We start from the raw sequence: 15,188 nt of genomic DNA, 5'->3' as shown, positions 1-15,188 counted from the left end.
TATTGATTTCAGCACAGCCCAGTTTTGGTCTCCATCTCCCAGAGTATTTTGCACATGGTACGACAGCTGCCCTTATAAAATCTTTAGGGGCTGTTATCTTATGCTAAGAACAAATGCCCTGTGGTTTACCAACAGGTGGGATAAATCATTCAGCACACCTCGGTAACAGCAGATCTGGATGGTCAAGAACGTTTGATGAATCTGGTGTTGACTTTTCTTATTTTTTCTCTTCACAGAAAAATAAGAGAGACCTTAAGAGAAATTTATGGAATGTTGCTGCATCTGGCCCACTGTTTAGACACCTGTTTGTTTTGTGCACCAGGTGAGCCTTTTTGTTTCTATGAGTGACACTTTGTTTTGAAAAATGCCATAGAAATGTTTCTATAAAAATAATTCTGTTCATTAGATTGATGTGCAAAATGTGCATTCTAATGTGATGTGCCTCACCCTCTCTGCCCAATGCGAATGACACGCAGGTCGTCTCCATATTTGTTTTTGATCCACTTGATGCCCTGCAGCTGAGGGTCCACCATGAGGGGCCAGCGTTGGCAGGAAGTGAGGATGGTGGCGTTCTCGGTGGACATCCTGTCAGCCGGCAGTCCCTCGTTCTGCCACGCTGCGATGTCGGCGTCGTCCATCAGCATGGTCAGAGGGTCCAGGTCAGGGGTCACCGGGATGGGAACCTGACAGATGGTGCCAAGACGAGAGTGTAAATGAATTCCAGTGTGGTGGAACTGTAAGAGTATACCACTAACTAACCAAGACAGAGGAAAGAAACCACTGAAAAATATGAACTTTCTGAAATTTCTACACCTAATGATGATAATAAAAACCTCTTTAATGAGAAAGACATATTCTAATTTACCATTTCTGCTGATGTTTTCAGAGTTGCATTGTTTCCTGCTAGTCACAGCTACCGCACCTGGTCATGAGCAGTGATGGGAGTAACGGCGTTATAAATAAACGGCGTTACTAACGGCGTTACTTTTATCATTAACAAGTAATCAAAGAAATTACTGTTTCCCCCATTACAACGCCGTTACCGTTACTGACAATAAAATGCGCCGTTACAAGCCGTTACTTACTACTAATACTTATTATTATTATTATTATTATTTTATTATCCTATTCGAAAAATGTGCGTCTTGTGGAGAAAAAGCGGTGTGTCAATTTTCAAACCAGTCGGACTTTGCAGTTTCTTGTAACTTATCAACATGCATGGCGAATAAGCACAAATTAGCAGAAGCGCATGTGTTCCCTGACGGCAGAGCGGAGAGTATCTTCGCCTGCCATACAGAACACCGGGGGTTCAATTCCCCACCTGGACAAGCTGGCATCATTACTTTAATCTATAATGAATTACTTTTTCAAAGTAACGTGCCCAACACTGACAATGATAGATGAAATTTGACAGCAATGTCCACACTGCAACAGCAACGCAAAAATATGTGCATTAATAAGAGGATTTAAGAAAAGAAAAAAGTAATCGTAAAAATTACTTTCCCCAGTAACTGAATTACTCTTCTGCAGCAGTAATTGAGTAGTAATCAAAATTACTTTTTTACAGAAGTAATTAGTAATTGTAACTTATTAGTTTTGTGAGTAATTGGTCCCAACACTGGTCATGAGCATGTTAACGGTGCACTTGGGGAAGTTTTTTTCCACACGCCACGTCATGAGAGAGCATGCGTGTGAGCCCACCTTCAGCTGACTGAGATAGGGCCTCCAGGAGCCGTCCATGAGCTGGACCCTGTAGCGTTTGGTGAAGTATCCCAGGTAGGAGACGAAGGCGGTGATGAGGAGCACGTCGCCACACAGAGTCCTCTTCTGTTTCCTGAAGTTTTCCACGGCCTCCGCCCAGCGCACGTTCTCTGACGCCAGACCTCCCACCTGAACCCCAGACAGACCAAGAGCAGTTCGATTTTTCACTGATTTCCCCCCTGACGGCGACATTAGTATATTGTATTTCCGTGGCTGAACAGTAAAAACACATCTAAATCTCTCTAAGGACGCAAACCTAGCCACTCACATTGCCGGATAGGGAATCTCTAGGACAGTGATAATGAGCTGCTATCCTTGAAATTTTTTTTCATTATATTTTCATTTCCTTTATTACCTTTCTGTTCTTCTCCTCAGTGCTTTGCTCAGTGACCTACACCTCTATTTTCCGGCTCCAACGATGTCCCAATTTCCCCTCAGGGATCAATAAAGTTCATCTTAATATCTTATCTTTTCCGACTTGAGGTGCTCCACAGTTTGATTCAGACTATTGTAACTTCTCAGATATTATAATGGATGTAGAGTTCGGCAAGATGATTGCATTTGCATTGATGTTTTTGATTAACCAGCAGATGAGCAGAACCTTCTTGTCCCTTTGTTGCTCCTGTCAGGCCTTTTTAAATCTTCCTGTGAATAATTTACATTATCATACTAACAGTGTCAACACTCATCTCTTCATTTTGCTACTGTCAGCAGGAGATTTACACACTAGCCAACGAGGGTGTGAGGTGTGTGCATGTGTGTGTATCAGTACACACACACACACACACACACACACGCATGTATAGCAGAGAAAGAGACAGCTAGACAAACAAGCAGAGACAGAGATAAAAATAGTGTTTGCGAGGATGTGTGTGTTCGTGTGAGTGTGCGTGCGAGTGTGTGTGTGTGTGCATGTTAGTGCTGTGACCCTGGCGCTGCATTCCTCACCAGGCGGTTGGCCAGGGAAATGGTGCGCGCAGTCGATTCTGCTTCCTGTTGGCACTTCAGTTTATCTGCAGTGGCTTTCTCAAACTTGGCTGTGAGCTTGGCCAGGTTCTCATTAAGGTGCTGACAGGCCATGGACACAAACACACAGACACGCACGGGGAGAGAGAGACAAAAACTGGCATTTGTTAAGATACGATATGGTCGGAAATGAGCCTCACAAGAGCCTACATAATAATGAAACGGGTAACTCTCTAGATGAAACAAACTTGTGCCTGAAAAGTTGGCTAAAAGTTATCAATCCCCCCACTATGGATTTATTTGGCATATGGAAGCAATTAGCACAAGGACAAACAGGATTAATCGGTGGAGAGGCACACAGGTTCAGTAGATTAGTTTGAGGATTGCTAATTCCCCTTGGCTCCGAACCCACTCTCCGCTTAACCGATCCGACTGAGGGCTGAAAAATGACAGAGAGAAGTCATGCTGGATCTTATTAACAGTCGTCACTCCATACTCTGCAGGGTTTGATGTAAGCAACCAGCGCTGTGCTCTGCTGGGGCTTTGTGGCACTGTGACGGGCTGAATGTCAAACGCTACTGAGCAACAATTATTTACTGCTACTTTTATCAATATGGTTTTTAGGGTGATGGATGTGGTTTTAGATTAATGAACAGTAAAAGCCTTTAATAGCACTTACGCCAGCTTTATATTGATGAAATGCCGGTGGTATATCATTATTGGCGCGGCTCATAATGTGTCTACTGTCACTCAAGCTTTGATAAAAGGATTCATATCCTCAACCGAAAACGCTGCTCAAGCTTACTCTTCAGTTTCACAAGGTGCTGACAAACAGCAATCCTTACACTGGCGGCAACAAGTGCTTCTTTTAGTTCTTTTAACTAAAATTAATTATAAGGAAATTAGCTTTCTAATTTAAATTTGCCGTCAAGTAAACAAATTAGAAATGACACCTCAGCCATCATAATAATACATCATAGTGCCACTGAATTAATTGTGCACTGAGCTATTTCAAGTTATTACGCTTTAAGTGTTTTGCTCTAAAATCACATTTGGAACTAGTGGCGTATTACGCTGCCTTTTTTTTTTTTTTTTTACAGGTGCTGCATTTTGCATTTTTTAAATATCAATATGACATTGTGAGTTTAATTGGGATACCTCTGAATAATCACCATAAACAAATGAGACAGTGGTTGAGATGATTGGCAGTCTCTCTGTCACATTAGTGGTATTGTTAGTGCTGTTTTTTCTCAAAATGACAGGTGTAGTAAGTGAATTTTTTTTACCACCCCATATTCTGCCACTTTCATTCTGCCAGGTTCTGCCACTTGGTCTCATGGGTTCACACTAACCCTGAACCTCCGGAGTGTGTTGTTCCCCAGGTTTTTGGGTTTTTTTCTTCTGTGGTTCAAATTGTTCACAGAGTATTTTTCTCATTCCTTGTTTACAGTGTTTATATTGCTCATTCCTTGTTTACAGTGTTTATATTGCTCATTCCTTGTTTACAGTGTTTATATTGCTTTATTGTGTAAATTGTGCTTCATATCTTGCTATCCACTTTGCTGCTGTGATGCGGGAAATTTCCCCACCGTGGGACTAATAAAGGAATATCTTATCTTATCTTATCTTATCTTATCACAAAAAGAGCAGAATATATCTGCTGAGGGGTTTGAACCTTGTTGATCAGCTCTGATGACTTAACAATCTGGTACGACCAGGTGCTAAGCTTTCAGCCTTTCAAAACCTATGACCAGTAATCTGTTTGGAGCAAATCTGCCCACTCATTAAAATGTCAAGGCCCTTTGAGCGCCCTTCTTTTGCCCTGTAAGAAAATCTCCCTGTTAAACAGTAAATATTTGCAGGTTTTCATTCCAACCAAAAACTCCACCAGGTGATTGTGGAATGAATGTTAGGCCTGGGCTTCAGGGTACAGGTGTGAATCGCTAACCCTAACATATAACCGAGGGCTAGTATGGACTCCGGAGAAGTAAACCCCAGGCTATCCTTATCCACCTGCTACAAACAGCCTGGGGTCTAAGCAGCTTCAGTGTGAAATGGTGTATAGAATGCTGCCCCACGATTGCCTTTCTTAGCCGTAGGCCCCGGGGCTGGCAACCTGTGGCTCCGGCTCTGCAATGGGCTCTTTAGCCCCTCTGGTTCCCTGGCCGGGGGTCACAAACATATAGCTCACAAGCTATTTGTGGCTCTCAACATACACTGTGTTTCAAAAACTCAATTAATTGAAATAGAAAAATTCTAAATTACTAATAGGTATGTCTTCCCAGTGCTCTGTTGACTTTCCTCATCAGCAGTGGGTTTTATAAACTCGCCCACAACATGCACCGTACATCTTGGTTTTTTCCCCATGATTCCATTTTCACAATAGCCAAAAGCCCTGTTGTTGTTAGGTGAGCAGCATATAGAGGCAGCTTGTAGTGAATGAGGTGTATCTCAACTTGGTGCTGATTGACATTTTTTAAATATACTAGTCGTGAAGCTAGTCAGCCCTACTAATAACATGTTTGAGACTGCACATGTGTGTATGTGTGAGTGTGTGTTGGAAAAAGCCAGTGCCGGCTAGAGGGCAAAGGGGGGGAGGTGGGATGTCTGAGCTTTGCTAAGCCCCAGGCTGCAATACCCCCAGGGCGTAGGTTAGCCTTGATTCAAACCTGTGCTTATTAACCCTGGCCTTACAGTAAGCCCTGGGTTAAGGATTCAAAGTTGAAAAATCAAAGCCCAGGCTTGATGTCTGCCAAAGACTTTGAGCACAAGTTTGATTGGAAAACAAACATTGAACTGAACATCAAATATGTCTTCTTCTTCACTAGTGGTTGCTCTTTACTCGCCGTTTTCATTTAGCGCCCCTACCTGAAATGGGTGACATTGCAGCAGATGTTTGTATCACATTACAATTTTTTGGCTGCACGTTTTGCTATGCAAGCAGACAAGGAGCAGCCCTTATGTTGCCCTCTGTGTTTGCTTAAGCGCTCCTTGCCAAGACTATGTAATGGACTTTAGCTTGGGGCTAATGGAGGTGTAAGCCCAGGGCTAAGTGTGGGACTGAGTTTCTTTAGCTTTTCACCGTGCTGAAGCAGTGCCTACACCAAAGCGATGACCACAATCACCAAAGGTGTCACAATGAGATGCCTTACATTAATCTTGGTCTTGATGGTGGTGAGTTTCTCCTGTGCAGCAGCAAGCTCCGCGTTGGCCTTGCTCAGAGCCTGACGCTTGGGTTCAACTTCACAATAGACCTCGTAGAACTTGACGATGTTTAAAACCCAGGAGCACAGGCCGGCCGCCGCGTACGACTTGGAGGCCACAAGATCTGGCTGAAAATCTGGGTCCTGGGGAGGAGAAACAAGGTGAACTGTAGGAATGATGTCGGTTGCCTTATTTTGCACTATAATGAGATCTATTTCTAACTCCGTGCTGTATTCTGGCTAAACAAAAAATAGCAAATTCAATAAGGCTTATTGATCAAGCTCACCAGCAGGGTCACCGTGACGTAATGGGCTGAGACCATGAGAGTATTTTTTATTCATAAAGGTGATTTACCAGCTCACTTTCAACATTAACCTTTTTACCAGTTTTACCTTTGAGCATTTTCCCATTCTTTCTGATAATAAGAGACCACCAGAAGCAGCCCATATACCACCTGATGTAATGGGTACATGTCTGAATTAAAAGATTTAGGTGAGAATAGTTTCAAATAGTAAAACTGTTCCAAAAAAAAACAAGCTACATTGTGTGCCAGGATGTTACTGTCACTGGAGACATGAGAGTGTACAATGGCAGACAGAGAGAATTTGCACTGAATTTTGTGCGTCCCTGCTGTTCTGACATATCTGGTGTGCGCTCCATTGAACGTGATAATCAGGGTGGCTCTTAAATTTGTAACGCTTAATTAACATGTTGATTTTCACTGGCTGTCACCTGGACTGCTGAGGAATAAGGCAGCAGGCAACAGCTCTGTGCCTCTGTCACTGTAATAACATCCCCACCACAGTTAGTAGTTCAACTTCAACTTCAACTTCAGCAGATTTTGCACAGTGTAGAGCTGCTGCCAGTAAGTTTTATAAGTAAGGTTAATATGTTCTCACATACACACCTGTAGGTAAGGCTGAATAGCTTTCAGACAAGCCTCTGGGATTTTCTCCTTGTTGAAATTGATCAGAGAGTCCAGGAAGGTGTCCACTTTGGCCATCATCACCTTTGCAGCCTTCCAGCTGCGATCCTTAGGGACTCGGCCGCCGGGCGCCATCAGGACCATAACTGCCGCCGTGACATTGGTCACCGCCACCACCGGAGAACCGAACGACTTCAACTCTGTCAAGTTGTTCTGACGGCGGACGGACGGCAGAAATAATGGAATAGAAAATGAAAAAAGAATGATTTAATTGAGTTTGAACAACTGCATATCTGTCTGGTCTGCTGGGGAAAAAGAGAGAAATAAGAAAGAGTTAGAAAAAAAAAAAAAAACGAAGAACCTGTGCTGACTTTGAGAAGACAACAGAGAATTGTAATTAGGGCATCTTTAGAGAGCTTTAAGCAGTGATTGAACTGTCTGTTCTGCTTGTTTGAACAGAGAGCACCTCTTAAACACAGAGGGTGTTTTGAAAATCCCCCAGGTTGCTCATAAACCTACACGGGATGCTGGGATGAAATAAAATGCCTGCCGAACATAGAGAAACCATTATTTTAGCAAAGACCAGGGCAAATCCTGTGATTCAATATTCTTTCATATAGTACAGGGCCTTTGTGGACACTAGTTATTCCACTGAAGCTGGGAAAACTAATCCAAATACAGAGAAAAATACACTCAAAACCCTCTTAACACCACTGGATCCAAGAAAAAACGACTATGATAGAGCTACTGCGAGGGATAAGAGAGTAACTGACCTTATTGAGAGTGTTGAGGGCCTCTTGCGCTGCTATGAGAGCTGGTTCAGCCTTGGCTAAATCCTCCTCGCAGTCTCTCTGTTTGCCACTGACCACCACAGCGATGGCGGCAACCTTTTGCTCTTCCTCATCGGCTATTGCCTTCTCCTTGGACACCTTCTCCGTTTCAACTCCGACCACCTGGAGACAGAAAGACAGAATTTAATCGGGTGTTAATGGTGTAACTGTGGTCACTGGCATGGCTTTCTCTTCAAATGTCCACCGGATTTAGGTATCTGAATAAGTTTTACCTTAATCTACCTATCTAGGTTTAATCTTAAGTTTTAAAACAGTTTTCCGAAAATGAAATGGAAAAAGTGACATGATCTGTTTTCCTCTGACTTGTTTCGAGATGCTGACAGTTGGGTCAAACTGCACTGGAGACAAAAGGAGCTGTGTAATCACACCACTGGCATACCTCTTCTCTTGTTTTGAGAAAAAACAGGATTTGAATATTTGAATATGCAACTGTCTGACTTAAGGTGCGAGAGTAACCTGAGTTCCCGACCCTCACTTTTAACGTTTAATCCATCCAAAAAAAGAATTAAATTTTGCACAACAGTTTGTGTGGGCAGAGCTCTCTTCTCTATTTCAGTCCCATTTTGTGATTTCGGCTAAGGCAGGTACGTTTTCACATTGAAAATCTTTCCGAGTGTAGCTTCAAGGACATGCTGTGCGGCGGATCTTTCGAAACAGGAGCAAATGCTCTTGCCTGGATCAGCCTGTCAGCATCCTCGTTCTTCTGCTTCAGCTCCACTTCCTGGGCAGCCAGCTTGGCCTTGAGGTCATCCACCTAACAGAGGAATAAACAGTGAGATCAGGAAGTCAGGAGGCTGGATTTGGCTGATTCTACAGCCAATTCAGACATCCAGAGATCTGGATGACTTGATAAAAAAAAAAAAATCTCTCAAGCCATGCTATGATCACCAATCCACCCTCATCCTCACAGAAGCTATACACAAATTGCAAATCATTCCCAAGCCTAATAAGTTAGGAGGATGAAAAGAGCGCATGCATCAATATGAGAGGAACAGTCAACAGAGCAAAGGGGCGGGTTGCTGACAATAATCTATTTTTGTTCCATTAAATGTTATAAGTAGCAATCTATGGGCACTAATGAATCTATCACTATCATCTAATTGAATCTCTCAAGCGGTTTTGAAAAACATTTCATTTGTTTTTGTTGCCTGTCGCATTGTTAGATCTTATTAGTGATATAATCACCGATAGAGCTAGATGGCAATTTAATTGAAAACTAAACATCTCTTCATTCTTCAAAGCAATAAAGAGGATTCTGGGGCTTAGCAAAGTTGAACAAACAAGCTTTAAACAGAGCCTAAACCTTTATGAATAGCATCCGCTGCCCTGCAAGATTGCACCATGTACCATGTATATGACCTTTTAATCCAATACATGAGAAAATCTTATTCTGTCAAAGTAGATAAAGGGGACAGAAAGGATGAATGGCATCTACGGGAAAAAATAAAAGAGTCCTAAGATCAACACCACACACACACACACACACAAACTCGAACGCACACACAACTGCCTGTCGTAGAGACAAATTAAAGCTGTTACCAACTCCTCATAACTCCCCGCAAACAGGGCTCTGCATTACTGTCTGACTTCATCAAAATGTTGCACAGGGGAAATAAAAACAGACTGTTTTTCATGCTTGTCTTTCAGCTAATTAACAAACAGGAAATCAGGCCAGAGGGTGCAGGGCAGACAACCCTTTTGGGCTGTGACGATGCTGTGCAAAGAATCCAGTCCAACATTAGACGAGCACCGAGTGAGCCATCAACATGATGAATAGGAGAGAGAAAAGACAGATAGCGGAGAGGAAGAAGAGGGAGGGAGAGAACAAGAGAGAGAGACCAGCTAATTGCTGAGAGACACGGTGAGACTCGCTACATCTGGGCAGATTCTCTGCTGGGTTTCCTCTTTGTCTCCTCCAGACAAGCAGGGAAATCTGCATCCGTGTTTCTGTCTTCATAATACCTCGCATGACTACAACCCACTTTCTTCTCCTCACTAATGCAGTGTAGATTCTAATCAACAGACTGCGTGGCGGATGGAATTTTTTTGGGTGTAGGACGCTATTGTTTCTTAAAGGCGAGATAAGATGTGACACGAAAGCATGAAAGCTACACTCATTCATCCCCCCGTGAGACGGGCTTACGAATTCAAACCGCACATTTTTTTTTGATTCAAAGGAGTTTCGGATTTTCAGCGTTTGGCTGGCGTCACGGCGGTGACTAAGTGTAGCTTCGCCGGCTCCATTCACGGAACAAAGAGACATCTGGCTGTGTGTGTGCGTTGGGAAGAAGAAAAGTCTGATGTTTCCAGTTATTATCCGTTTAAGGGAAACCCATGATTTCTCCTTTTTCTGTATGTAAGGAGCTGTCAGGAGTCAACAGATTCAGTTACAGATTAGGCTGGAGCGCTCACATTTAACACCTCCCTGAAGCCTTTACGCTGTTAAAACGTCCACTGTGTGTGTGTGTGTGTTTGTGTGTCTGTGCACATTTGTGTGTGTGTGTGTGTGGATTTGCTGCAGCAATGTTCGCCCACGCATCTTCTGATAAAGGCGTGCGCGCGAACCTCACATACACATACACATGCACACACACACACACACACACTCAGCCAAGCCAGCAACTATGGCAGGACAGTTCCTCCGCAAAAACACAACAGCTGGAGAGGAAAACAACATGCAGGAACCTCTTCTAATGTGTTCTCTGGGGAGCGGATGACTCATACTGCATCTCTTAGCACCCCCGCCACCACCACCACCACCACCCCAACACACACACACATACACAGACACACACACACAAACACCCCTGGCTTTAACCCTCCTGCTCTTTGTTTATCATGATCATCGCAGCCCCTTGTGAGCCGCACATTCTCTTGCATTGTATGTAAAATAACACCAGTAACAGGAGCTCGGCCATCACAGCGAACGCGCCAACACACACAGGCTGCATTAATGGTGGCTCGCCGCTGAGAAGGGCCAAAGGGTGCGCTCTCTAATTAGGAGGCGCCTCAATTACCAAACAGCGCCTACAGTGCGTGTGTTGGCTCGCTCCTGCGCTACATGGCCTGGAAAACACGAATATGTAAACACGGGACACTTTGCAGCTTATCAACCCATTGACGTCACCGCTATATGGGATTAAACGCGAGTGGTGTTTATGTGTGTGTGTGTGAGTTTGTGTACACATGAGATTTTTGCGAGAAAAGGTATGCGTGGGCATGTTTATGCAAAACAGCGGAGATGTCTATGGGAGGGAAAAAGTGCCTGTGTATGTGTGTGTGTGTGTGTGTGTGTGTGTGTATTTACATTCAGCAGCTCAGTAGACCCGCAATAATTAGGGCTGCTTCAGACATTGGCCTTCTGTTGCGTTATTTATATACCTCTCCTCTATAATGGTGTTATAATGGTAAACATCTAAATATATGGATCCAGGTGCAGAGATTAAAGATGCAGACATTAAGTGCCGCATAGAAACATTTCAGATGGTAACCGGGAGACACGGAAAAAGCAGGCCAGGTACTGCTGAGCTCCACGTGTTCCTTCAGAGGGATAATTGGTGTGTACATGTGGAAAGCTTGTGGCCATATTGGCAAGTGTATGTGTATAATTTGAGGAAATCAATACGCACGGGCGCAGAAAGACATAATATACCGTATAATTGACGAGTTTCTTTCCAAAACGAGATATTATTCATGTAGCAAACTGACACCCACTGAGATAAAATCCCTTCCGACGTACAACTAAGTAATTATGCAGTATGTTAAAGTAAACTGCAGCCAATAAAGTCTGTGTTTACATAACAGTGAAAGTTTTGAAATTCTTAAATATTAAGCAGCAAATCTTAAGAATTGAATTTAAAAGCCGACGGCATTTCTGGATATAAAGTTACATTAAAGGTGCACTATGCAGAGTTACCAAGGGTTGACTGAAGTGACAATTGATAAAAATGTGGAATTGGCATGTAATCTATCAGTGGGTTGATAAAAGGATGAGAGCCAACTTTAAAGTCACAATGAAATCAAAAATAACTTTTTCAGATTGTTAGGTAATTTTCCAAATTTCCATGTCAAAATATTCACACATGTATCAATAAATCCAAACATTTCAATATCAAAATCCCATCACTACTCCCATTACGTCCTGGAAAACGGCGCATCTTCAGTGGTGAAATAGTTGTCTACATTGTCTGTATGCACATGCTTTACGTAAGCAAGTTTCAATGTTGTAAATTTTATGTGCTGTTTATTGTTTTTAATGTACTGTAACTATGCTGCTGCCCTCTTGACCAAGTCTCCCTTGAAAGAGATCTTTGATCTCAATGGGACTAACCTGGTTAAATAAAAGCTATAATAATAACATCATGCTGAACTAGAAGGCAAGAACGCAAATTTCAACCATTAAAATCACATACCCCTTCCATCAAATCAAACTGAGTTTCTCTCCATAACTGCCCCAGCATCCAGTTCCAACATTCAATACATCAAATTAAAGAAGCAAGAGCCTCTCAAAATGCTGTGTCACTGAAAGTTTATTTATTATCTGTCTGTCTTATTTATTGTTTATTGTCTTGTGCAATTAGGGTCATGTACCACTAGGTGGACATTGCGTCTTGTCCTGTAATTTGCATCCTGTAGGGTAGCTACTGTTGTGTCCTGCCACATCTTTGAATATATTTAGCACAAGCAAACTCATACTGGATTGATTTCATTACTTAAAGGTGCATTATGCAAAATTTCCGAGGGTTGTCTTAAATAAGAACACTGAGGCTCAGCTGACAAAAAAAAAAAAAAAAACACAGAATAAGCATGTAATTTATAACAGGCCAATGATAGGAAGCATGTGCACTCAACAATCATGTCACCTGGTAATTCCACATTTTGCATACTTTTCAAGATTTGGATGGGGGAAAAAACAGTCATGCCAATTTTCCCAACAATGTTCAGTCTGGAGCCAAAACGACCTACAGCAATGGTCGATCAGTGTGAGTGTGTGTAAGATCATTTAAATACAGTGACTGGAGGCGCAGACCTGAGCGGAGGTGCTGTTGAGTTTCTGCAGGCCGTTCTCCAGCCGCTCCATCTTGGTGGTGAGGTCCTTGCTCTTCTGGCCCAGCAGGCAGCGATACAGCTTGATCTGCTCCAGGAAGGACTTGGGCGTGGTGTAGTTGTACCGGCGCTCGTTCGCCAGGTACTCCTTAGACGTGTGATTGACGCTCACGTGGACGTGTGCCATGAATTTACTGACTGACTCCTTCACTTCAGGCTGGAGGAAGCAGAAGTCACAGGGGCTGGTTATTTCACATGGAGGGGAGACGACTGCAGACTGAATGGAAATGCAATATTTCCCGGGGAACAGACTCTGACTGAATTTAATTTTAGAGTCTCGGGTTTGATCTTGAAATTGATAGCACGTTCGTTGTGTCATGGTGCCTGACATTTAAAATTGTATTTTCAGAGTGTGAACATAATTTTTGTGGGTGGCTTCACCCATGTCTGCTTATTGCAGTATGTGCTCTTCTCACTTCAATATTTTCCACCTCCTGGAGGAACCGCAGGCTGACTGACTCCAGCGCCTCCTGTGGCCACTCGTGGAACCAGTCGATCGCTGTGCAATTGACCACTGCAGGGAACTTCCTGCTGCGAACCCTCAGTTTACTGCCTACTGGAGAGAAACACAGAGCCACCTACAATGCATTCCCACACACACACACACACACACACACACACACACACATAAAGGTCAAATGGAATCAGCAGCTGGAACATAGTTGTTTTATTTGAAACCTCTCTGTGCGCTGGACCAAAGTGGCGAGTCACAGACAGAATGGCAAAGGAGACGGGAAATTCCTATTCTGATCAGCGCTCCCGCCTGGTCAAGAGGGGGAAAGAAAAACTGTGAATTAATTATTTTCAGCTCCATCATTAAGCAAATAAACCCTCCAGCAAGCATGTGAATTAAAAGAGTGTGGTGAGCTGTGGGCTGAGGCACAGTTGTTTTTATTGTTGTGGACTGACAGCTGGCTTGTTGGCGAGCTCAGCTGAATGCTTGATAATAGTAGACTATATAAAAAAAAAAAGCACAGCCAAAGAGCTGCAGTGTATTGACAATGATAAACTCCAGAAAAACAAATGGCTGCATACATTTACTGTGGCATTTGTTTTGCACACTGACGCTGCAACTACAGCGCTTTATTCATTATTCTAAAGGATATGATAGGCCTCAGAAGTCATGTCAGCATTTGTCACTGATTTGTTGGCATTTTCAAGACCTTTGGATTAAAAAATAGATTGTTTATAGTGGGAAATGAATGGGGTTTTGTTTTATTTTTTTATAACCAGAGCACAATCAGTGTAGTTTGTAAAAAATGAAATGGATATTGAAATCGAAGCTACAGTTGCAATATTGAAATTCTGAAACTGTAGTGATTCCTCGTAATATTTTTGAGAACAGATCAAACAAAGAAATGCACATGGTAGCTGGATAGGTGTTTTTTTAGGCCTCAGCAGCGAGCTCGAATGATTCTAGTCGTAAATTTACCAGGTAAAGCCGGTCACACCGCAGCCAGTCACGTATTTAAGGTGCGCCACAGTGCTAGCCTTTTGTCAGCAAAGTAATTTCACTCGATTATGATCGGAGAGCAGCGGCAGAATTCAGTGAATCCAGCCCCATTTATGGGAGAAATGTGCAGATAAAAATAGTTTTTCAGATTAGCTTGAATCACAGACTGTGACAGGGATGATGATGTGAAAATGCACTGGATTCAGAATTACTTGGGAAATGGTCGGTAGACAGGGTTGCAGTCAAATACCTGGCTAGCTGGCTGGCATTATGAAAAGTATGTGACTTGTGTGGCCTGTAAACCCTTTTCACAGCATAACCAAAGGTGATACTGATGATATTAATTTAGGTTATGTTCCAGTGAAGTATAGCAGAGTCTGTCCAGCGGGTCAGCATGAACACCAGCCTGGCTCTGTCAGGCCTAAATGAAACAGCGCCTTCATTAATGTCATTAGTAACATCTGGGTCTACCTGCTATTCAGGTGAAAACGTCTGCTGCCACAACGGTTCATTAAACAACCAAATATCTGAATGCTGCGTGGCACCTACATCTTGCACCAGCACTGAAACCTGGGGGTATATAGCGTGGGAAATGAGAGTTGAGATGAAGTTCTTAGTCATACCTGCACTGGCTTAGGAAATCGCTCTGATATCAGACATTCTGAAACAGTTTTCAAAGTGACTTTCCACCCTGCCATAACATCATATTATGAAAATTTTGTGCTTGAATGGGTTGCCGTTCGACTTGGCCAACTCCTGCGCTGCACGTCGCCGTCTGCCAAATGCTTACTGAGCTGTTACTATGCCAACACAGCATCCTTTCGCTGTGACAGTTGGACATTGTGGCTATATTATATATAGGTGCATGAGGGAGATTACCATCATTTTGGTGGAAATGCCCTCTCTGTCCTGATGGAGCATT

General features: G+C 43.0%; 1 protein-coding gene across 1 annotated transcript in view; it reads right to left on the bottom strand.

The window, feature by feature from the left end:
- The window catches only part of dnah9 (dynein, axonemal, heavy chain 9), a 116,526-nt gene that overhangs the window by 41,155 nt on the left and 60,183 nt on the right, over positions 1 to 15,188 (bottom strand). The window contains exons 54-62 of the mRNA XM_030078418.1: positions 13,230 to 13,391; positions 12,737 to 12,970; positions 8,381 to 8,461; positions 7,630 to 7,809; positions 6,839 to 7,069; positions 5,880 to 6,074; positions 2,710 to 2,829; positions 1,702 to 1,890; positions 448 to 683 (exon numbers count right to left, since the gene is read on the bottom strand). Of these exons, the coding sequence (XP_029934278.1) occupies positions 448 to 683; positions 1,702 to 1,890; positions 2,710 to 2,829; positions 5,880 to 6,074; positions 6,839 to 7,069; positions 7,630 to 7,809; positions 8,381 to 8,461; positions 12,737 to 12,970; positions 13,230 to 13,391 (1,628 nt within the window). The remainder of the gene's footprint in view (positions 1 to 447; positions 684 to 1,701; positions 1,891 to 2,709; positions 2,830 to 5,879; positions 6,075 to 6,838; positions 7,070 to 7,629; positions 7,810 to 8,380; positions 8,462 to 12,736; positions 12,971 to 13,229; positions 13,392 to 15,188) is intronic.

The sequence above is a fragment of the Myripristis murdjan genome, chromosome 19, assembly GCF_902150065.1.
Source record: "Myripristis murdjan chromosome 19, fMyrMur1.1, whole genome shotgun sequence".
NCBI lineage: Eukaryota > Metazoa > Chordata > Actinopteri > Holocentriformes > Holocentridae > Myripristis > Myripristis murdjan.
This window is presented reverse-complemented; position numbering and strand designations above follow the sequence as displayed.